We start from the raw sequence: 24,357 nt of genomic DNA on the forward strand, positions 1-24,357 counted from the left end.
AAAGCAGCTTCTTTCAGCTTTCAGGAATCTGGGGGGTTTGCGTGGATGAAAGCTGGCTGCGACCAACCGGGACAACACACCGCAAAAATGAACGCGATCACACATTTTGCTTTGCTCTCTGAGCTGAGGCGGCGCCGCCGCTTGTCATGAAGCCATCAGTGCTGAAAGCCCCGAGTGGCTCATCTGATTGATCTTGACGTGTTGGGCTGTTCAAAGGTGGTGGAGGGGAGTGGGGGCTCATTCATTGCAAAACTGTTCCAATTCATCCCACAGTTTTATGAATTTGGAAACTGTTCAGTTTTCCAGTGGATTCTCGTCGATTCTAAACTTCTCCTGACTATCAAGCTAACAATTTAGTTTCATCTAACAGTTCTTTACATTTTTTTCTCAGTGTTTACGCTACAATTACAAACTTCTAATTTTCCTCCTCTCAGCTTGTATTTAATTTTGTCGCAACAATTTATTTAGTTTTTGCCTCTTACTTTGTCTTCTGTTAGCTTGTAGTCTTAGGTTATACTTATTTTTGAGCAAGCTTCAATTTTCTTGCTTTTTCACTACTTTCTACTCTGTTTTTCTGCTCATAGTTTTACTCACAAAACAGAAATCCTGAGTATTTAGTCCTTTAAGTCACTAAGACCTATTATAGAAGGACCAGTTACATTTGTTTTGTTCCAGAAGAAGTCTCAGGGTGTTAGTTTACAAATTGAAGGTAAAGCGTTGATAAAACTATGTCAAAAAGCGGACTTAAAGGGGTTAAAGGTTCTCGGCTCCAGTGAACTGGTACATCATACTTTAACATTAATTTATATGTAAAATTCAGAAAAGACAATGATGTCTAATCCTTGATGAAGGACGACTTTTCAGTGTCTGGGTTTGGGTCAGTTTTTTTTTCTATTTACATATGTGTTGTGTTGTCTCATTATTGTAAAGATTTTGTCTGTGTTCAGGCATTACCACGGTGCTGACCATGTCCACCATCATCACGGGGGTGAATGCCTCCATGCCACGTGTGTCCTACATCAAAGCTGTGGACATCTACCTCTGGGTCAGCTTCGTTTTTGTTTTTCTCTCGGTGTTGGAGTACGCTGCTGTCAACTACCTGTCCACAGTCCAGGACCGCCGTGAGCGCAAGATGAGGGAGAGGGCCCGCTCCCAGGTGGGTGGAAATCCCATCATTCTCGCTACCAGAACTTATTTACTGTTTTTGGTTAAAAAAATTCTTTTGTTTAATAAAACATACACTTCGTTTTGACTATTAGGATGCAAAAGAGGTTTGATTAGCAAAATTATGGTAAACAGTGAAGTGAGCAAAGTGCTTACAAACTATTTTCAGCAAAAGTACATTTTCAAGCCTCCAAGATAGAATCCAACACAAGTCAAGTTCTAAAATGGCAATTTCAAGTTTGTTACTTTAAATGAAGTGATAAAGGTGGAAACATGTTCTTGAAATGTGCATTTCCACTCTGTTACTTGTTTTTGAGTTTAAATGCATCCTTGTTGGGGTCAGGATCATTATGGGACTTCCGTACCATGGAAGGGAGATGCTCTCAGGTGACTTTGCAAGTCTTAGATTTTAAACTTTAGAGTCAGGTGTTAAAACTCTTCAGTTTTACAGTTTCATGGGATAAATCCAATCTCAAGTAATCATTCTTTTACTTTTACGTTTTGCTGTTGCTGTTGTCTACTTTTGTGTCTCTACATTTCAGTTTTTGAATGTACTTTTCTCAAGCATTTCAAGGTGCAATATTATTTATGAACAGTAATAAATAAAGTTAAATTGATTCGTCGATTTGCTGGGAGAGTGTTTAACAGGAAAAGACTCAGACACCAGGGTCAGATGGAAACAGGTGACTTGGTGGGAAGAACCTTGAAAGGAATGGCAGAAAAATCAAAAGCAAAATCCATTGATTAAAGATAAAGGAAAACCTACACATGGTATTACTTTATCACATTTACGTTTCCTTGCTTGGCAACAGCTGAGCTGATGAAATGACACGTAACATAGGTATCACAGGTGAACATAGATGAAGAAAGACAGGCATTTAACTTTGAACATTCAAAGTACAAGGCTTGAGTTGTTTGAGGTTTGGTTTTTGTTTGCATAGAGGTATTTTTTCCTGTTCTGGCCAAAAAAAAAGCATGTACTCCCTTGACAATCACTGCTATACTGTATGTTGGGTTAGTGTCTTTGTACTTGTTGCTGGTCACAAGCTGAACTCTTCAGTTGGGACCCAACAATGATGGAATGAACTATCCAACATGATATTGATATTTTCTTCCAGCTTAACTTAGAATATGTTGATTCTGACTTCTTGCTCCGTATGTACCCCATTTGAAGTAACATTTTGGAAATTTTCCAGAGAGATACCATTTACTATCTGCTTTGCTGACAATTCATCCAATGAGATTTTTTTATTGAAAAATTGCTGAACAACTGGGTCCCAGATTGTTATTGTAACCCTTGTGCTATCCTAGACACTTTAACATTAGGAGTTGGGTCATCCAGACCCACTAGACAGTGCGCTGATCCTTTTTTCTTCAATGATTTGTGATCTTCACTGGTGTCCATGGATTACATGAAATCTTTCCACCTTTATCCACCTTTGTCATGGTAGGGAGAACACGTCAATGTGAGGGTGGGGTCCTCTAAGATAGCACAAGGGTTAAATAAGAACATGTTTTTAATAGCTTACCTAGTTAAATAAAGGTTAAATAAATACAATAAAATAAACTCAGATGCTAGTCATTCCTACAACGTTCCAGTCAAATTTCAAGTTGATAAAATTTAATGTAGAGAGAAAAAATAATAAAAATGTCTTCTCTGCTTGATAGTGATTTCTTGAAATCTATAGTATAAATGTGTTGGAGGATCCAGATTCATTACTTAAACATGTGTTGACATGAACGTGATGCCAGGAACATGGAAATGTCGTCAATTAACCTAATTTTCTCACTCCAGAATGGCCTGCACAAAGAGGAATGACAATGTCCCACTGCTACAAGTACCATATATTGAAGCGATTCTGAAGCATAATTAAAAATAAAAGTCAAAACCAGACATGCTTTTTCATTTTCAAATTGAAGCTGCATTTTTTTACTCAAAATTAAAGTGAAAGACCAATCCGCCAAAATGCTTTTTCAGTTTCTTCTTCAACACTGCTTATTCTGTCACTGAATTAAAATGTTAATGAAAATGGTATTTGACATTTCATTTTCAAACAGTTATCTGGTAAATGTGTAGCAAAATTCATTTAGAAATGTCTAATTTGACAATTAAAATGGATTAACAGAAATGCTTTTTAATTTTCAAAATGTAACTGCATCAAGTGAATCAAAATTAAAATGAAAAATCAATCCTTCAAAATGCTTTTTCGTTTCCACTTGTTTTGAATAATTGTGTAGACCTATCACAGACTGTTTTTTCTGAAGATTTTGTGTCATTTAATGGTTTTGATTCATATGTTTACAACAAAAGAAGCTCTGGGCTTGAAATAGAATCTAGAAGTAATACTTGTGTGTTTTTTTCCTGTCAGTCATTGCCCTGCACCTGTAGCATCTCCCAGACTCGTACCATGACCATGATGGACGGCACCTACAGCGAGGCTGACACCAACAGCCTGGCCGGCTACACCGAGGAGCCCATTATGCAGGAGGAGCCCGACGAGAAGAACCAGGTCCCGGAGAAGTCGGAGCACATGGTGGTTCACCTGTCGATGAGCAGCGAATCCGCAGGCATCAAGAAGAGGAAGAGCCTGCGTGCCCTTAGCATCATCCAGAACACGCACGCCATCGATAAATACTCCCGGATGATTTTTCCTGGATCCTACATCTTTTTCAACCTCATCTACTGGTCAGTTTACTGCTGAACACCTGAGCCTGAGGCGGGTGAAAAAAGCACCACGGTGCTGTTTGCTTGACCGTGTTTGAGGAGGTTTTTTCAAAGCTTGATCAGATTTAGAGGTTCTGCCATCCCATTGGACTTTCTGATACTGTTAATCTTCTTACAGCTACTTGAATGTTCATTGTGGTTTTCATGAAATCGACAAAAATGATCAAAAAAATGTTTCATCTTATCTTTAATGTGACTCAGACATGACGTCCGGCCTCTTTTGTGTTCGTATTCATGTAATTTACAGAGAGGAAAATCTACCAACAATCTAAAATGTCATCTCAGGTATTGTCAGTTGAAGAAATTACAGCAGGTCAAACACCAAATGCACCAAACTGAGAGAAAACAGAAGATCTCCTGTCAATGGTAACGCATCAGCTGCTCTGAAGGAACTGAAAAAAAGCCAGATTAATTAACCTTGTTGTTCGAGCTGCTTTGGTCAATGAGTGATTTTTCATGCTTCCTTCCTCAGTCACACCTTCACATTTCTGAGTTAGACAGCTCCAATGTGCAGCTGTCACACCAAACAAAGCGCTGACAGACGTGCACTCACACTCTGGTCCACAGCTGCGGCAAAAGCTCTCATATTCTGGTCACTTCTCTGTTTTAACCCTGTTGGACGAGTGCAAAAATGATGTTCAATATCCGTGATATTTCATCAAGCTACAATGAACTTGATGAATTTTCCTGCTTGCAAAAAACTCTACCCCTTACTGAACATGTGAAAAGAAATATTTAAGAAAGTCTCTTCTTCAAAGTTTTTATTTTGCTTGCATCATTCTTAACTATTGGATTCAAGTGAAGCTAAAATATCCTGTTGGTAAAATGTGAAACTCTCATTCTGCAGCCTCATCATGCTCTGAATGTATTGATGAAAAGATAAATAAAATAAAATGTCTACTGTAAGACATGCAGCTGTTCCCCAACTGACAGGTCGATGAAATGCATGAACAACTGTGAGGACACAGTCAACGTCAGATGACATTTGTTTCACGTTTTTTTAATGAATGACAAAACAAGAAGTCTCACATTTGACACAAAACTATTTATTTAACAGGTGAACATTCTGCCTTTGTACCAACAAATCATAAAAATGTTAGATTTATATCTGGAGGTTTGATGGAGACAAAAATATAGTGATGATTTGTAATTAATAACTCTTAAGGGACGCATCCACTCAAGTCCTAAATGTTTGTTGAATGGCTGAGACGGTTCGTCACAGATTTGTGAGCATTTGCATAGATTTTTCTTTTATTATTATTTCCAGTCTTAAACCGTTTAAGGTTTTATGTTCTGTAAGTTTGAAAAAAAAAATTATTTTACACTTTTTTTTGTTGCGACATTAGCTCAAAAAAGACAGTCTGGCAAAGATTTTATCTGAAATCGTACTGAATTGTGGTATAGATTGCTGATTACATTTAGACTCAATCTTGTCAGGACTATATTTTTGCTTTTAGCAGATTTCCAGTTACATTTTTGCTCTAAATATTTCCACTTACCGGTACTCAATTTTGTCTCCAGACGGTTACGCCTTTGTTTTTATAGATCACCAAATCACAACATTTTGACAAGTTTTTTAATGTTTGGACAAAAAAAAACTAAAACAAAATATGAGAAGCATAAGAAAAACATACAGAAACCTAACCTGTTTATGGCACGAGTACGATACCAAATGCAATTTATCAAGGCAATAACAAATTATTTGAGGGAAATGAGACCATTTAATTGATATCTATTTAGAATTTTTTGACAGTTACAGGTGAGTAAGATTCTAACCTTAAGGACTCACTGCGAAGAAAATCATACTTTTGGTCTTTTTAATAAGTTCTTGTGGCATTTTTCTGATGATGAAGAATGTATTTAAAGTAAAATAAGCGCAAACTTTCTGAGCATTTCTTTATTGAAATGATTGTGAATCAGCTGAAAATATGTCGTTTGACTAAGAACTTATTTGTGATGTAGATAGAAAATACACTTGCTCTGCTCTGCTCCACAACGGGGAAAGGACCCCAGCTCAGAGGCAAATTTCTAAAGAGCTACCCGGCAGAGACTATGTCCTATCAAATGAAACGGTTATTATTGTTTTGGGCTAAAAACAGAAATATCATAAATAAAAGACCACTGGAAACAATTTTAAAATAGCTCAAAATAGGATTGTGGTAGATCTTTAACCCTTGTGCTATCCTATGGGGTCAAGATGACCATTGACGTGTTCTCCCTACTATGACAAAGGTGGATAAAGGTGGAGAGGATTTCATGTAATCCATGAAAACTAGTGAAGATCATAAATCATTGAAGAAAAAAGTTCAGCGCACTGTCTTGTGGGGTCTAGATGACCTCACTCCCAATGTCAAAGTGCATAGGATAGCACAAGGGTTATCAAGCTGCTGCAGCTGATTGGTTGACAGCAAATATGGCTTCAGAAATGTAGGAGTTACAAAGCTGCTAGAAGTTTTCAACAAAGCATGAAAGCCATAAGACTTTGTACCAGCACACCCAGAATAATAAGGCAGAAAAGTGACTTCAACTTCGTTAAAAAGATGAGTCATATTCACAAAACAGGACATTTAAACTAACTTTAGACTCCTAACTACTTCCCCTTAGTTAGAAGTGTTGTCTACTATTGCATGACATGTTCAGCACAAATTCTGGGAATGTGACTACTACTGAGGTACCAACAGCTACACCTGCATAGAATACAGAAAGAAAATGGTCTAAAAGAAGACTTTTCAGTGAGATTTCAGGTTCTGAGGGGGTGGACGTTAATAAGGTTTCAACATATCAATTTTTGTCTTTATTTTGATAACTTTTAATATCTTTACAAGGTCGCAAAGAGGTACAAATTCACAATATTCAGCAGTTTGAAGAAACACTTTTGTGTCAAATATGAAGAGTTTTTTTAAAGCATTTTCCAGGACCGCTGGGTCCAGATTTGTGTTTGTATGGTGTGTACACATTGATGGTCTGTCTGGAAGTATGTTGACTTTTATTATTATTTATTAAAACATTGTGATTAAAGTGTTCTGGTTCAAACTGACTTTGAAGAATGTTACTGTTTGTTTCAGGATGTAATAAATGCGTTCATTATCCACCAAGAAGGGATTCAGACGTGTCAAATGTTAAATTCACCTGCTTCTACCTGCAGTTGCTTATCTATCCACTACGGTGGTAACTGTACATCACATCAGCTTGATTAAACAGAGAGAATTGGTTCATCCTGTCTTTATATAGATGTGTTTTCTTTCTCAAGAAAAATTTAAGATATGTTGCTATATCAGACCATAGTAAAAAATAAATAAATCACATCATTGATGTGCAAAACAGAAGTATAATAGGAACAGAAACAAGCACTTTAAACATTTGAAATTATAAAATTTTAAGCATCTTATATGTTGCACAGGCATGAACAGAGAAGGGAAGATTGTGTTGGGATGTTCTGCAATCACTTGCACAGACCGGAACGATCTGCTGATATTGGTGCAGCTCAGCAGGCGTGAAACGCTACAAGACTTCAGACTATCGCCCTCTGCTTCATCTGCAAACAGCGACACATTGCCACAAAGTCAAGAAGTTTCTCAAATTAATAACACAAATGTTAAATTTATCAAAAGCTTGGACCAGTCTGTCTGCCTGAACCCAAATAAACATTAAAGAGATTCCAGGTTTTTATTTTCCAACTGCAACTGTTTTTTATTTTGATCAACAGAAAATGCAGCCTTCTTTTATTTAGGTGGGATGGTCAGGCAATTGCAGGGCATTCTTGCACTGATAATTGCACAAAATGTTGCTTCATACTCTCAGTGCCGTCAGATGCCCCATAGCAAAGAAGTTGGGTCTTGGAGGCAAACAAGTGCGCACGAAGAGAGAAGCGGACTTTGCACAAAGGAAGCGACCAAGGTAGAAAAAAAATTGGAGATTTAATGGGGGGGGGGAAATTTATGTCAGTTTTAATCAAAAGTCTAAAGCGCAGACATTCCAAAGAGGAATTGGCCTTTTCAAAAATATTCCTTGTTTTACCAATCTGTAATACTTATTTCATTCCAAAATACTTCCATGGAAAACAAATAAATTGCTGTTTGTTACCTTTTGTAGTATCAACCTCTCATGGAAACAATAGTGTTTGTACATAAAGCTTTTCCTAATTTGCACATGTAAAAAATACACTCAAACCTGGTCCAACAACCCTTCTTGTGCGGTGTTGGCATCTGTTCCACAAAGCTTATGTGCATATTGCATCTTTTCCTGATTCACAAGGATTTGAATTAGAATAAAGAAGCACCCAGTGAAGCAATTTTAATGCAAAATGCAAAAAATGTTCTCCATCATGAGAAAAATGTGACAAGAACATGTTTACCAAGAACACCAGTTTCATTTGAGCGAGTCTTTCAAAGGAAACAGGCTTGGCAATACTTTCTAGATGTGATTTTAATTATAGGGTGCGAAAAAAAACATTTTGCCAAAAGGGATTGTGAAATGATGAATGGCATGATTCGAAAGTGAGATGTTTGTGTGCAGAGAGAATAAAATGTGTTGCCTTTTTTACTTGGGCAGAGCATTTCTTCCCAGTCGGCTACAACTATATGTACATCTGAGAAGGAGTTCACTGCGACTGGGCTTTGTTTAAACAGAATTTCCAGTATCTTTTATTACTGCTTCATTGAAAACATCTCCAGCCACTTCGCCGTTTCCGAGGTGTCCCTGAAGGCAGCGTGACTCTCCACTTCCTGTTTGCTGTAACTTTTCGGTTCCTCGGAGCAGGACGGGGATCAGCTCGAACAGAAGAAGCTGTGAGTGTTTCACGTTTTTTTCTTAAATTAAAAAGCGGCTTCGGCCTCTTCTGAAGAGCATCGGGAAATGTTGCAAGCTCGTGTCCGGGCTTGTTTTAGGTGAGGCGGGCTGCGCGGCCGGACCCGTCCTGTCCTCCGGTCGCGATTTGACCGTTAGCGGCGCAGAGCCTCCTGTCTGTCAATCTCAACCCTTGTATGAGATTAGCCCGCGAAGACGCAAACCATTCGCTCCGAGTCGGTTCTGAACGCAGCAGACGGCCACGCAGTTACGTAGAAACACGAACACACGTCCGTTACACTTTCTCCGTTTCGGGTTGATAATCGCCGCCTCTCCGGTCTGCTTAGTTAGTGCAGGGGCGGATTTACCATCCGGCAAAGTAGGCGGTTGTCTGGGGGGGTACGCCCCCCCTTCCCCCCCCCCAACATTTTAGGGGCTCCAAGCTAATAAAACAAATATTTCTAAAATAATTTCCATGAGAGTTTGTTCTCTCAAGGTGGATGGAGTGCTCCTGCCCCGAGTGGAAGTGTCTTGGCATCTTGTTGTGCAGGTGGGAGGGAAGATCATGCGGTCGCTGTACCGGTCCGTTGTGGTGAAGAGACAGCTGGAGAGTGGAGTACATGGATCATTTCCATGGCTATGTAGCTCTTTTATTTAAAAAATAATAATAACTTGAATGGCATTAAACTGCTCATGTAAAACGGTTTCATCTCCCCCCTAACTCTCCAGCAATGGAATATTCCATCAATCAATTTAGCTAGCAGACACTCTTCCAAAAGATCAAAAACAAAAAGAAAAAGGCTTTAATTACGGGCTGAGAAAAAAGGAAACAGGCAAGGAGACTAGGGTTGGGCGATGTCCCTTAAATTGGCCGTTGACGATGTTTGCTGTCAACCATCGGGATGGACGATGACATCGTCGGGGGGGGGGGGGGGGGGGGGGTATTTTTACATTTTTCGTTCTTATATAACTGCTATTCGTTTTTTTGCTTTTTTCGTTTTATTTCCCAATCCGCGATGATCCAGTATAAACTGAGGGAAGTGACTTTAACAAAAAAAGTAACAAACAAAATAGAAAGAAGCAGTCCGCTCCCGCACTTCCGGGGGAGTGCGGACTTACAGCTTTGTGTTTGATGGGAGGGGGGGGGGGTACATGAGCGATATGTGTGGGAGATTTAAGGCTGCGATCCGTCCCGCAGCTCTAGGGGTACAAGCAACCGAACTCAGAACCGGGTCTAAAAGTGTGTGTCTGTGCACAGCTCGGATCGTCAGCACACACAGCGGTTTGAGCTTCAAAGCAGAAATGTCACTCAGTCCTTAGAAAACATTCAAACAATCACGCCGATTTGTGTTTCCAGTCGTGTCCCGACTAAATAAAGGCTGATGTTATTCTTACATGTTTACGTGCAGCCAGCAAGCAGCACCACCCAAAGCTAATGTTGTTAGCCCGTGTTAGCATACTGCTAATCCTGGCTTCGTTCAGAAAAAGCACTGACCACACGGATTAAAATTCAAATGATGAGCGAACAGGTGTTTCATAATAACCGTAACATTATTAAAAGCACGTTTAGAAGATCATCTCGTATTTTACCGAGCTGACATGTCAATGTATATAGCCGCTCGGCGCTGTTTAACAATGTTTTGTATTGAATTGTTACATACAATAAAGTTTGAAGAAAAAAAGCCGCTCGGCGGAGTTTATATCCTTCCGTTTTTCAAACCCTACTGCGCATGTGCGAATGATTTATTCCGACCGAAATTGTGACCTTAGTGAACGTTTTTATAATCTAAAAACATTTTTCTGGGCCCATGTACACGGTTGGATTCTAATCCGACCATTGATCCCATCAAGATATTTTGTACATGTAACCGCGGCTTATGGTGTCGACGCCCAACGTGGCGGGGGCGTGGCATCACGATGGTGGTCTCTCCATCGGGATGTCAGTCACCCATCACGATGGACGATGATATCGTCCATCGGCACAACCCTAAAGGAGACAGCAGGAAATTTGTTGCCACACTTCCAAAAAGTGCAGGAAGAGAAAATATTTAAAGGAAGATCCAAGGATACAGCCAGGAATGAGAAGAAAGAGAGGAAAGGCAAAGGGAGGGGCAGAAAATGGACATTTTAAGACCATTTCTGAATTTGATGCCGCTCCATAGAGAACTGTTTTCATCCAACATTTATTTACTTTTGTTTCTTTCTCTTTCTTTAGTAAAATCTTACAAATTGAAGAAAAGATAGAAGACCTTGATTTGTTCCGACCAGAAAGTGAGAGGTTGACAAATTAGTCCATCAAATAAATAAAATAATACATGTTTTTTAAACATTATAATATTATTTCAGCTTTTAAGTACTTATCAGAACATTTGGATTCTTGACATTGATGGTGTCTAAAAGTGGACCTGTGAAAAAGTGATTCCAACAGACGTTTTACCCTTTGAATAAAAATTAAATGATTAATACGGCCACCACAGAGTGCTCGATGTTGTTTTTCTGTTCACCGTACCTAAACCCACCCTGCTGAGACCATTGAGTTTATAGATTTAGTCGCTTTTAAGAAGCATTTCTAAGTAAGAATGTATGCTCTCTTCTATTTACCTATTTAGTATCTGACTTTTTAAAGGGCTTGAATGAAATAAATGTAGGAAAATCTGAACTATTTAAGGTCCAAGTTGACCTTTTTCAAGGATCAGTCAGAAGGAATAAGAAAAAAAAGTAAATAAATCCCAGAGAGACCTTAAAGGAGGTTTCTGTGCAGCATCAGAAGCTTTGGAACAGCAGATGTTGGCACTGAAGAATGTTGTGGTGGGTAAAGTGAGTCACTGGGAAGCTGGCTCATTCTCTCTGCATTTTATGGCCCCTTCTTGGAAAAGAAGTGGCGCCCGTCTGCCTTCTATTTGACGGCAGAACTCAGGGTGAACAATTTTTCAGGTGTGCAGCAGCAAATCCTGACCTAAAGCAAAACTGCCTTTGTTTTTAAAGCTGGTAGGAACTTCTGGAATTTGTGAATAATATGAAAACCGATGATTTGAGTTTGTCTCTGGAGGAAAAAAACCTGGTCATGTGCAGCTCTTATGCTCATCTGATTACAGTGGCCCTGAAGTGCAAATCACATCAACAAATCATCTTTTGATCCAATTTAAAAGTGTTCTAGATGGTCTATAAAGTATATTATGCCACTTTTTTTAATAAACCTGTCGTTTTTTGGGCCACAGTTTCTGCAGAGCGGCAGTGGTTCATTAGAAATTCACCAATTGGGTTGTTGGGACTGTTGGCAGAGAGCAACCCCGCCCCCCTTCCCTTTCCTGTTGCTGAGAGCTCTCTGTTTACATGCTATGCTGCTAGCCTATAGCCCCTTTATATCCCCCAACCTATCATTAGAGGTGCAAAAAAAGAAATAAATGGTGAGCAATATCGAAGCTGTCCAGCCTTAAAGTTTGGAGCTAAATGCCAGCTCGGACGAGGAAAACATGGATCTAATCTACAAATGGACGTGAAGTAGAACAACAAACTAGTGGCCCCGCCTAGTGGGTCTTTTAAAAAAAGATGCCATTATAAAAGCAAAACAAATATTAAAGCATTACATTTTAGAAATCAAACAAAGTTCTAGAAACTAATTTATAAGTACGAAAAACCAAACACAATGACAGATAAATGAAACGTACTAAAAAGGAAACGTTTTGGAAAAACTCAAGGAATTACCAGAATTCCAAATGAAAAATTCAAAAATGGGAAACCAGAAGCGTTGGTATTATGGGACATCAGTGACTGTATGGTGAGGTTTGTTCACCTTTTCAACCAGAACTTATTTGGTATGAAGCGCCTTAAATCAAAAAGATGAATGTCACTGGTGACTCGGACACAGCTGCCTCAAGAGCAGCTAACCTGAACCCACGTTCACCGACTGATCAATCAGCTCTTTACCACAGTTCAGGCAAAACATCCTGGAAACTCAAATGTCATCATCCAATCATTGATGTCCTATAATACCTTCCATTTCCCCTCGTACCTTGGTTCCGAATAGACCAGCCTGAGGTTTTAAAGCTGTCCGGTTCGGTGCTATAAGCAGATGTGAACTCTACTCCTGATCAAGGTAGACTGCAGCCGCAGGATCAGGCCCTGCCATGACTCAGCAGGAACAGCAGCAGTTCAGGGAGAGCCTGGAGGCAGCGCTCTCCTGGATCCAGGATGTTCAGGACAGGCTGAAGGCCAACGACGACACACAGGGGCCCCGTGACGCCCTGAAGGTCCGACTTGACGAAACAAAGGTAAACAGTCTGATAAACAGGAACCAATGCGGCTCTTTAACATTTTATGACCATCAAATTGGAAAATCAGTTTTGACTTAACATCTTATTTTTTCAAATTTTGTCTTCAGTCTAAGAACAGTTCACTTGTTCTCAGTTATTACATGTTTAAATCTTTTGGTTTTGCTCAATTAAATACCTAACATCAAAGTTTTAAAACTTGAAAATGTTTTTTCCCTTAGGTTCAGAAACACAACTACACCCAACACTTAGAGTGAATCCCAGGATCCAACCTGTTCTGTTCTGAAGTCCTACAGTTATGACACAAGTTTTTGTGTAACTGATGTTCTTCCATAACTTAGTGCTTGTCTGTTTTCTAAGCAGTTTTGACGGTTAGTTTTATGCAGGTTCATCTTTTCAGGTTTCTTACACTGTTTAAGATTATGGAACTTCCTGTTAGTAGACTTAAAGATAGCAATGTTGAGTATTCATATGTGTTTCTGCAGTAATACTTTAGGGTTTTTGTATTTATGTGTTTGCTGTCCTGAATAGAAAATCTATCAGTCAAAACATGAAGGCCAGATGAAGCTGGCGGACGCCCAGATGGCAGCGCAGAGTCTTCTGGAGAGTAAAGATGAGGAGTTGCATAGAAGTACCAACGCGAAGCTCAAAGAGCTGAGGAACATGTGGGAGGAGACGGAACAGTCCATCACCCACTGCCACAGGTGAGTCCAGCAGCTCGTCAAGCATGAACGCGGCTGCAGGTTGCTTTGACGTGGTTCGTGGATCTGTTTTTCTTTGCAGCCGCATCGAGTGGGTGTGGCTCCGCTGGAGCGAATACCTGAAGGCCTATGAGGAGTTTGTTCTGTGGCTGGAAAAGCAGCGCTGCAGCCTGGACGTGGATGTGGAGCAGCAGGTGGGAGCCAAGGAGAAGCTGTGGCAGGCGGACCAGCAGAGGGTGCTGTTGAGCGACGTGCGTGGCAAGGCGGCGATGCTGGAGAGGCTGCTGGAGGAGGCGGCGACGCTGCACAGCACCACCCAGGACCCCAGCGTTGATTCACAGACACAGGAGAGTCTGCAGGAGTCCTACAATGACATCAAATACAGAAGTGAGGTGAGGCTGAAGCACTGCTGTGGGTCTCATTAGGTCATGTGACCACAACACAAGATATTAGATTAGATTAGATAAACACTATTCATCACACAATGGGGAAATTCTTTTATCTTCAGCAGCAAAAGAGACATTCAGAAATGCAAACAGAAAAAAAAGTGGCATTCGCAGAGGATAAAGTGACCTTCAGAATAACATTATAGATAAGACAGAGGAACATCTGTAAAAACTCCTTTTTTTTTTACTCAAATAAATTAAATTTAAACCAAAATAAATGTAAAATAAATGAGTGAATGAAAAAACAAAACAGCCGTGGGTCCGTGGAGTGTCACTGTAACACGGTGTTGTACAGTCTGATGGCTGTGGGGAGGAATGACCTGAGGTAGCTCCTTCTTACACTGTGGGGGTAACAGTCTCTGAAGGAGCTGGTCAGCGCCTCTTCAGTTTGGTGCAGGGGGTGGGAGGGGGTATCCATGATGGATGTTGGCTTAAGCAAAACATCCTCCTGTCGGCCACCTCCTCCATGGACTGTAGTGTGCAGCCCAGGACAGAGCCGGCCTTCCTAACCAGTTTGTTAAGACATGTGGAATTTGTTCTTTGCATTTTCATTTTTTGAACTCTGATCAAGAAACTCGATCTTTTTTTTGCAGTGATGATCACAATCACATTTGTTTATAAGACTAAAATGGGCAAAAGCTCCATTATAATGAAACTAGTATTAAATATCAGCCATTGTTGGTGCTTTACAGATATTAGATTTTAACGGTTTGTTGGATGTGGACGTTTGGAACAGACTTAAAGGTCACATGACTTTACACACGTGTTGGTGATCACATCAGCTTCTATGTATGAAACACCGGCAAACGTGAAAAAATTAGTCAGCTGTCTTTAATTTTTGATGAAGTTCTTTAAAATGCAAGAGCCTTTATCAAATGATAACCCTGCTTTGCTGACTGAATATCATAATAGTTTTCTATTGTTAAAAAAAGGAGTTTCTATTTTCATTTATTTAATTGCTGATTGTACTTTTATGACACAGGATTATGGACTTTTAAAACACTTCAACATTACCATTATAAATGGGGGGGGAATTGATATTTTTTTCAAAAGCAGCAAGTATACCAGAAAGTGGACTGTGCAGCAGTCTGGCTGGAAGTGTAAATGGAACTTGAAAACGTAAATTTTTAAAAAATTTCTTTGTTCACAGTAGCTGTTAGCGTAAACCAGTAACGGTTTACATGAGTCATTTTTTGATTTTATTTGCATGTCACCCTTTTTCCTTGTCAATTATTGATTTAAAAAGAAAAAAAATTTTTTTGATTCTTTCATTTTACTAGAATCAGTACCAGAAACTCACACTAAGGCAGGGGTTGGGAACCTTTTTGGCAGAGAGAGCATGACATATTTTTAAATCTAATTCCGTGAGAGCCATACAATATTACAGCGTCCCTTTCCCTCACTGAGGCACGGAGACTTAACCTCTTTTAAGGTTCTTTATTCTGGTTACTGTAGGCCGTAACCGACACCATACAACTTGTTCAGCAACTCCTCAATCTCTCCCGCCGAGAGCTTCTCCCAACTTTTATTCCACCGCTCCCGCAACACCCCTCCTATTTCCCTTATTCGGCCCATAGCTGAACCCCATTGGTCCAAACTCCCCAAGGACAGGCTAAGTGACAGAACTGAAGTCCAATCAGCATCTCTGCTTGGTGCGTTCAATGAACTCCGGAACTTATAACGCCACCCAACTGCCACCCAGTTCAACTCAGTCCGCCACAACAACGGTCCCTAACCTTAAATGCACCACGGACCGGTTTGATGTCTGGCATAATTCTGACGAAACGGCATATTATATGAGGCGACCAAACACTGTAGAAACGCTGCAATAGAGGCAGAGACACATGATAAGACGTACTCTGCGCTATGATTTTAACACTCAAAGCATTGTAGATTGCACAGGTGTCATCATCCCCTTCCCTTGCCACACTCATGGTGCTAAAAAGAAGTAAACACAACAGGAAGAAATAACTAAGGGTGAAACAACATAACTGCCAGATGAAAGGACATGGTGGCAAAAAGAAACACCCATGCTCAACCCTATCTTGACCAAAGCAGGCAAAGGGGATTGATTCTGATTGAAGTCTCTGGTGTCAGTCAGGCCGGCAATCCACAATACCTGTGGTGGTCTCCGAAAGGAAGAGATGCTGTCTAGCCCAAGAAGGAGTGCTACAAGCTAAAAGCCCAGACTGTTGCCAAATTGTGGAAACAAAGGAGAAAGTGTGTGGATTTGTGTTCCTCTATGTGACAGTGAAAGTGCTTTACAGTCCAATCAGAACTTGTGTACATGAGGGTCTGTGTTTTGGTGTTTTAGGAGCGCCTGGCCCTACTTCAGAGGATCAGTGATGAACATTACGAGTACCAAGACAACGTTGACAAGTTTCAGGCCTTCCTGTTGTCCAAAACCAAACAGCTGACTCAGTTGATGATCCAGGACGAGCCGAAAGAGGGAAAACACAAAGCATTTAAGGTGAGACTCACTAAAAACAATATGTTCATTCAAACCAGAACAGCATTAATGCATGTTATCTTTTGTTTTAGGCTTTGGATGATAGCGTGGCCTGTAAAGAGAAGACTTTGAAGTGTATTGAAGTCATTGCTGATGGAGTTAAGGCTAACACGTCTCCTGCAGGGGCGGAGGCGGTGCAAGAGGAGGCTGAGGAGTTGAGACTAGGCTGGCAGCGGTTGAGGCAGGAGCTGTCTGAAGCAGGGGAAGCCCTTGGCTACAGCCTAGACACCCCCATTCTGGACCCCCACAGCCCAGACTCCCACAGCTCCCGCTCCCACAGCCAGGACTCCCACAGCCAGGACTCCCACAGCCTGGACTCCCACAGGCTGGACTCCCACAGGCTGGACTCCCACAGCCTGGACTCTCACAGCCTTGGCTCCCACAGCCTGGGGTCCCACAGCCTGGGGTCCCACAGCCTGGACTCCCACAGCCTGGACTCCCACAGCCTGGGCTCCCACAGCCAGGGCTCCCACAGCCAAGGCTCCCACAGCCTGGACACCACCAGGCAGGGCTCCCACAGCCTGGGCTCCCACAGCCAAGGCTCCCACAGCCCGGGCTCCCACAGCCAGGGCTCCCACAGCCAAGGCTCCCACAGCCAGGGCTCCCACAGCCAGGGCTCCCACAGCCAGGGCTCCCACAGCCAAGGCTCCCACAGCCAGGGCTCCCACAGCCAGGGCTCCCACAGCCAAGGCTCCCACAGCCTGGACACCACCAGGCAGGGCTCCCACAGCCAGGGCTCCCACAGCCAAGGCTCCCACAGCCAGGGCTCCCACAGCCAGGGCTACCACAGCCAGGGCTCCCACAGCCAGGGCTCCCACAGCCAGGGCTCCCACAGCCAAGGCTCCCACAGCCCGGGCTCCCACAGCCAGGGCTCCCACAGCCAGGGCTCCCACAGCCAGGGCTCCCACAGCCAAGGCTCCCACAGCCCGGGCTCCCCCAACCTGGGCTCCCACAGCCTGGACTTCCACAGCCAGGGCTCCCACAGCCTGGGCTCCCACAGCCTGGACACCCCCAACCTGGGCTCCCCCAACATGGGCTCCCACAGCCCAGATTCCCACAGCTCCCGCTCCCACAACCTGGGCTCCCACAGCCAGGGCTCCCACAGCCAGGGCTCCCACAGCCTGGGCTTCCACAGCCAGGGCTTCCACAGTCTGGACACCCCAAACCTGGGCTCCCACAGCCAGGTCTCCCACAGCCTGTACTTCCACAGCGAGGGCTCCCACAGCCTGAGCTCCCACAGCCTGGACACCACCAACCTGGGCTCCCCCAACATGGGCTCCCACAGCCCAGATTCCCACAGCCAGGGCTCCCACAGCCTGGACTCCCCCAACCTGTACTCCCACAGCCTGGACTCCTCCAACTTGGGCTCCCACAGCCAGGGCTCCCACAGCCTAGAGTCCTCCAACCTTGACTCCCACATCCTGGGCTCCCATAACTCGCAATCCCAAAGCCAGGACTCCCTAAACGAGTACACAGACCGGAGCCAGCAACTGCAACGGGATATTGGATTCCTCAGGGAGCTGCTGAAGGGCCTGGACGACGAGCTGGACCACCCTCAGACTTACTCATACAACATTGAGGAGCAGATAGTGGGCAGGTGGAGGAACTTCACGGTTGGTTTTGTTCCCATGACATCTTTGCACTTAAGTTTGTTCAACAGAATCTGTATTTGAGATTGTTGCAATTCCTAATCTGACCACTGGATGTCATTGTTAGTCCATTTTCAAAAATTATTTGCTTTTGATCCAATAGAAAAAAAACATTCAAGACAAGACAGTAGTGAATATGTATATATATATATATATATATATATATATATATATATATATATATATATATATATATATATATATATATATATATATATCTTTTGTGAGTGCAGGATACAAGGACCAAACTGGAAGAGCAGGAATCTCAGGTGGAGAACCTCAAATCTCAGCTTAATGAGCTCTTCAAGTTCCCAGTGGACTCTCGCTTCCTCTCTGAAAAAGTGCTGGCCTTGGACGTTGAACTTCAGAGGTATGAGGAATAGAGAGCGAAGCACACAAACCAGCAGACACTTGGCAAAACGCGCAAAAACCTCAAGCGCTTTTCAAGTCTTGACAAGGGCAAAATGAACTTATCTTACAGAAAATAATTATATAGCATCAAAACTAAAATATGATCAAGAGAATGACAGATTTTACAACACAAACATATTTTAAGGCACTTGATGCACAGGGCACTGATACAGATGAGCTGATAAATAGGAAACAGGAAACATAGGAAGCATCCATCTTTGCAAAAGTTTGGATGTTGTTTGTTTTTGTGGGCAAAACGCAGACACACCGCCGAGGTCGACTTTAGGATAACGTCGTGAAATGACGACATCGAGTCTTACTTCTACGTTGGAAAAGAGCTCAGAAAAAAAAACAAATATTAATTGATTAAAAAAAAAAAATTCTTTTGTGTGCCAAAGGTGATATGTTATCAAAAACATGGATATTGTTTATCATAAAAGGCTTAAGAATAGCATTGTATAGGCTTTTAAACTTCTGAGCACTAGTGTGAATAAAACTGCATTTATAAAGTTGTTTTTAACATTTTTGATCATTAAAATAGTTTGTTGGGTTATTGAAAGTTTACTGTATACTGCTGTTTAATTCCAAACCATCACTGACTAACTTAGCTGATAGAAACTTTAATATTTTAGGTTTTCAAACTCATTTAAAACTTTTGACTAAACGTGACTCCTTGCTGTTGGTTTGGTTGCAGTCTCACATACTGGACTTCAATTGGCTCTAACCTAATTTAGCTCAATGTAAACACTTTGTTTCAGTGCAAAAACACAGTGATAACCTCCATGCTGTAAATACTCTTAAGAACGTTTCTTGTGTTTCTGTGTGGCAGTGTAAAGTCCAGAGCAACCCGGCTGTGTTCGGAGTCTGAGTCCAGGGCGAGGAGCCTCCTGCAGGAACCGCTGCAGGAATATGCCAACTGGAGCCGCGACGCTTCTGAGGCTTTGGAGACATCTGCAGGCATCAGCGACTTCTCACAGGTCGCAGAGCCTGTCAGAAGGATGGAGGTAACACTTATGCACACAAATTTCTTTTATCAAGTTCTCCCAAACAGAAATCAACCGAAATCCTTCTAAAATCTTAGTTTGTCTGACACCACCTCTTATCTGTATCTGTAGCTTTTGCTGAGGGATAGTAATGATCTACATGACCGTCTCTGTAAGCTGGAGCAGAAGGACAACCTGCTCGAGTCCTTGTTTGAACCGGACAAAGCCAGCGACTTGCTGGTGGAGCTGAGCGACGCCATCCGACGGCAGGAGCTGCTGAACGACCAGCTGCTCCAGGAGAAGGACCGGCTGCAGGTGCGACTGCATCTCATGCATCTTCATCTTTTTTCACTTCCAGGACTGAAGGATATAATCCAGCTTTTTTGAGTTTAAGTTTAAATATTATTTGTTTGGTAAAAAAAGAAAAATGTCAGCACAACCTCCCCCATGTAGCACTTTTGTCATCTTCCCATGTTGTAGTAACACACTAGACAAAATAAAAGTACAATAACCAAAAATTCCTGCAGAGAAAAAAGGTTACATTTTGCAGTGAAAACCCCAGAAATGTTCAACAAAAAATTTTTACAACGTAGAGTAAAAGTTTTAGGTGTAACTTTAAAAAAAAAAAATCTGTTTTCAACAAACTAACGAACATGTTTTTGAATGAAAATGCAAGAAACAATTCCAGGCGATAATCACAGATTTCTTTGTGCCACATGTATAAACAGTTCCTGTTCAGTACAATAGGGGCAGATCACAGGCTTCACACTGTTATCATGTGTCCTCTCTGATATTGTCTCTGCACTTCAGTCTCCCTTCTATGCAGTAGCCCAAAAAGTTTTGCTTGTTTGGATCCACTGCTGTCCATTTGACAATTCTTTTTTTTTTTTTACTTGCTAGATTTTCACGAGTTTTTTCACAAATATTCTCTATTTTGTTAATGACAAAGCATAAAAGAAAAACCTCCCAGCTGGAGGTGTGTCTCTGCTCCTCTGTATTTCCAGGGGAACTGCTCCCCTCCAGCAATGGCGGCGAGGGGGACTTTAGCGGCGCACCGCAGAGTTTCAGCAATTTGTAGCCAACGCCGGTGCTTGTTGAGCTTGAAAAAAATCCCGGCAGGACTCCCACAGGCGTCACTCCATTCCAAAATTAACACATAAAAATATAAGCTTCCAAGGAGAAAACAATTTTTCTTTTAAAGTCATGAAAAAATGTAATTTTGTCTTATTTAAAAATTTATAGTTCAAATGCAGGGTTGTGTTGGGAAGGGCATCCGGCGTAAAAATCTGTCAAACCAAATCAGTGAAAGTTGATTCACTGTGGCGACCCCTGATGAAAGGTGATCAAGAACTTCCAGCAATTTCTTCCATGTAGGAAGTAAAAATGATGTATTTTTTCTCTTAAAGGGTTTAATTTTGGAAACCAAAGACTTTGATGTTGCATATAAGCAGCTTGATGCCAAGATGGCCGCTTTCAGGAAGCGTCTTGAGGCAGCCGAAGTCCCGCAGGACGACATCTTTGCCCTTCAGAGCCAGTCGCTGGAGATACATGTGAGTTCTTTACATCAGACTGTCTCTGAAGGCTTCGCACCGCTTCCTCAGGCATCAGTCCAGTGATCGGACCTCTTGAGACGAGCGCCTCCATCTCAGCTGTTTCGATTTGGTTTATGCAACATTCGTTTACACCAAAAGAAGTGATAAAACAGTTAAAACCTTAATTTAACTTTATTAGATGGGCTATTTTTTTGAACTCTTACATATTTTCTAGTTTTTTTCTTCTTTAACTCTTTACAAACAATATTTACTTTTTTAGTTCTCAAAGATTTATGAATTAAAGACAAAAGACAAAGCTAAAAATCTGTTTTTTAATCATTTATTTCCCTGTTTATTGTTCACCTTTTAGTTTTTATTAAGTTTATCAAGTATTTATCAGGTATTATGCAGTTTTGTCACCTCAGTTTCCAGATTGTTGGTTACATAATGAGAATAAATGTCAGATCTAAATTTAGAAAATATTTTAATGCTGATCTTATACCTTTATTTGATAACAGTTTTGAGGGAAAGGTTTATTTTTATTCCTGCATAGTTGTGAAAAAGGATTTTTCACTACAAAGATGAGGCTTTGCCCCTAAAGCATACTGGAGACGCACCGAATGGCCTTCATGATGTGGAGCTTTGGTCCAAACAACATTCGTCTGTGAAGCAGAAGAGGTTTCTGTGTGGGTCAAAGGTCAGCTGATGTGGGTTTAGCCGTGCTCACTCGTTGGTTTCTGTTTGCATTCAGGCTCTTCAGACGGACATGAAGGACTTTATGGCTTACTTGACGGCTCTGGGGACGCTGGTTTCCACCAGTGAGGAAAACAAGAACCGGTTGGATGGGCTGGTGGATGACTGGCGTGAGCTGCGGGGGCTTTCTGAGGTTAGTAGAGTCTAGCCTCATCTGCTCCGGTTCTTAAGGTGCACCCAAAGGTCAACATGTTTCTGCTTACAGGTGACGCGACTTGAAAAAACTCGCACCATGTCAAACCACAAGGATTCCCTCCGTCTAAAACTTGGAAAAGATTTTTTTAACAAGACCAAGGTGGGAGGAGTTTCAAATCATTTGACATGTCAAATTTGAGAACAAAGCTTGATGGATTAGCTGCTGGTTCATGCTCAAGGGCATTCAAGGATGGTAGTAAAAGGGTTGTATGAGTATATGCCATTTACCATAAATGCAGGTTCAAATCCGCAGCAGAAACAACAGACTTTAAAAAGCTGCTGTTTTCAACATTTCCAGCAGGTGGCAGCACAAATGGAAATACTTCCTTTCTGCTTATTGACTACTCCCTTCTGGTTCCCTTTAGCCTTTTCCTCTGCATCCTCCTCACTCACACCAACCTCCCTAATGTCGTCCTTCATTAAATCCATGAAGATGACTTCATTTTGTCATCTGTCAATCATTCGTCTGGGAACACACAACACTCTTTGATCATATCCGTGTTCAACAATCCACTCAAACCTCTCATTAAATATTTATGTGCAGAAATATTTCATTCTCTCATGAAAAGTTTGAGGTTTTTTGCATTTTCTTAGTGCTCACACAACATTAACACAACAGCAAATAATGCATTTGCAGTTTTCAGGTTCAATAACAAAAAGAAATGGTGCCAACGGTGCCCAACTTTTACATACATGTTTTATTATTTATATACTTTATTATTGTTGCAGAGTAGCCGGTTTACAGTTTGCTAAAGTTATCAAGGTGCTTCTTTAAAGATTTCTATCACCAGCAAAATACTCTGTTCTGCTCTCTAGTATTTATTTGATGCTAATCATCAACGTTTAACCACATATGGTTCATATCGGCCTCATTATGATCACATTAATGTGTATTTGTTTGTCAGCATGGTAGGTGTAATTCCTGGTTGCCAAGGAAATCTTTTAGCATATTCTTTGTAGTAGAAGCTCAAATTCTGCTCATACTTATAAGTACGAGATGTGGAAAATACTCTCAGCTTCATGAAGGCAACCAGTAACTTTTGAGAACGTGTGCAGATTTGTCCCAAAATAACTTTATCTTAAATTTGATTCTCAGAAACCATGGTGGAATCTTGAACCCAGATCTTTCCTGGTGAGTTATTTCAGTCTTCATCATCTGAGGAGGGTGGGAGGATGAGGAAGAGGAGCTGGCCTTGGTTCTGCGTTTGTGGACCCGCTCAGTTGTTGTGTGTGTGTGCGTGTGTTCAGAAGCCTAGGCTGCTGGCGCGGGTGTGCCGCGTGGCTCTCCTGCTGTGGTTCCTCCTCCTCGCCCTGCTGCTCCTCGCATCCTTCCTGTTGCCCTTCGTGGATGAAAGCAACAGTTGCTCCTTCACCAACAACTTTGCCCGCTCTTTCAACATCATGCTGCGCTACCACGGGCCGCCGCCCACATGAGGAGAGGCAGAGCCCACGCAGGCGCTGGTGTCTGAGTTTGCAGGTTCAAACTGCTTTAGGTTTCTCTTTTTTGTTCCAGCAAAACATTGTTTCTGTGTTTAAAGAAAAAAACATTTTTTAAAGTTTTTAATGTATAAAAACTGTAAACTCTCAGGCTTTGAACAGTTTAAAGTTTGAAGCAGTCGATTGGTTTTTGCTTCATCCTGCGCCCTTTCAAATTAAAATACCTTCAGAATTAGAAAAATATTTTTTTTTTTGGGAAAACGTATTACTACATAACTGTAAGATCTATTTCAGATGGACTTTATATTTTTACAATTTTGACTTCCATTTCTTCATCCAGGCACAGACTTTATTTGAATTGTTTTGTTTTGGTTTGAGAATTTTGTAGCTTTAACGGTTTTCTGTTTGAGGTTCAGTTTATCAAGTGGTTTTCTTTTTAAAAATAAGTTTTTAACCAAAAAACGCAAAATTGTTCATTGCCTTGTGAAACTTTGTGAAACAGGAACTTCTTAAAAAGTTTTTTGAATAAAGTGAGAACATTTTGTTATAAAAGTGTTACAGGTTTTGTGCCAAGACGACTCTTGGCTGAATTGAGAAATCTACCCGTTCGTCTGTGTCCATCATCACTCGTTTGAGGGTAAAATAGGAGCAATTGCAGATATTTATCATTAGAAGAAGCTTTCAGGTCAGTTTGTCGTCATGGCGATGTGCCTTCCTCCCACTCTGAGTGGGAGCCACTGGTCCCCGCTCAGAGCCTGAATCCAGACGCCTCTGACGACAGCAAGGACTCGTTGCC

At 41.5% G+C, this 24,357-nt stretch overlaps 2 protein-coding genes across 4 annotated transcripts in view; both read left to right on the plus strand.

Moving 5' to 3' along the window:
- gabrr2a (gamma-aminobutyric acid type A receptor subunit rho2a) overlaps positions 1 to 7,104 on the plus strand; it is a 63,998-nt gene extending 56,894 nt beyond the window's left edge. Inside the window, exons 8-9 of the mRNA XM_004082154.5 lie at positions 948 to 1,156; positions 3,534 to 7,104. Of these exons, the coding sequence (XP_004082202.1) occupies positions 948 to 1,156; positions 3,534 to 3,866 (542 nt within the window). The 3' untranslated portion in view covers positions 3,867 to 7,104. The remainder of the gene's footprint in view (positions 1 to 947; positions 1,157 to 3,533) is intronic.
- Positions 7,105 to 8,552: 1,448 nt separating this feature from the next.
- Positions 8,553 to 24,113, plus strand: syne3 (spectrin repeat containing, nuclear envelope family member 3). Of its 3 annotated transcripts, none has more exons than XM_023951388.2 (14): positions 8,553 to 8,676; positions 12,775 to 12,945; positions 13,477 to 13,649; positions 13,729 to 14,038; positions 16,407 to 16,562; positions 16,634 to 18,214; positions 18,484 to 18,620; positions 19,491 to 19,665; positions 19,777 to 19,959; positions 21,051 to 21,194; positions 21,928 to 22,062; positions 22,135 to 22,224; positions 23,221 to 23,256; positions 23,373 to 24,113. In XM_023951388.2, exons 2-14 carry the CDS (start codon positions 12,802 to 12,804, stop codon positions 23,556 to 23,558), a joined length of 3,450 nt encoding a protein of 1,149 aa, XP_023807156.1. In that variant the 5' UTR covers positions 8,553 to 8,676; positions 12,775 to 12,801; the 3' UTR covers positions 23,559 to 24,113. The 3 variants fall into 3 exon arrangements, with proteins under 3 accessions (XP_023807156.1, XP_023807155.1, XP_078797226.1); XM_023951387.2 differs by having other exon boundaries at positions 8,570 to 8,676; positions 12,771 to 12,945; XM_078941100.1 differs by lacking the exons at positions 21,051 to 21,194; positions 21,928 to 22,062; positions 22,135 to 22,224; positions 23,221 to 23,256; positions 23,373 to 24,113 and adding an exon at positions 20,887 to 21,043 and having other exon boundaries at positions 8,570 to 8,676; positions 12,771 to 12,945.
- The last annotated feature ends 244 nt before the right edge of the window (positions 24,114 to 24,357 follow it).

This window comes from Oryzias latipes, chromosome 22, assembly GCF_053564925.1.
Source record: "Oryzias latipes strain Hd-rR chromosome 22, Olatipes_Hd-rR_3.1".
NCBI classification, from domain to species: Eukaryota; Metazoa; Chordata; class Actinopteri; order Beloniformes; family Adrianichthyidae; genus Oryzias; species Oryzias latipes.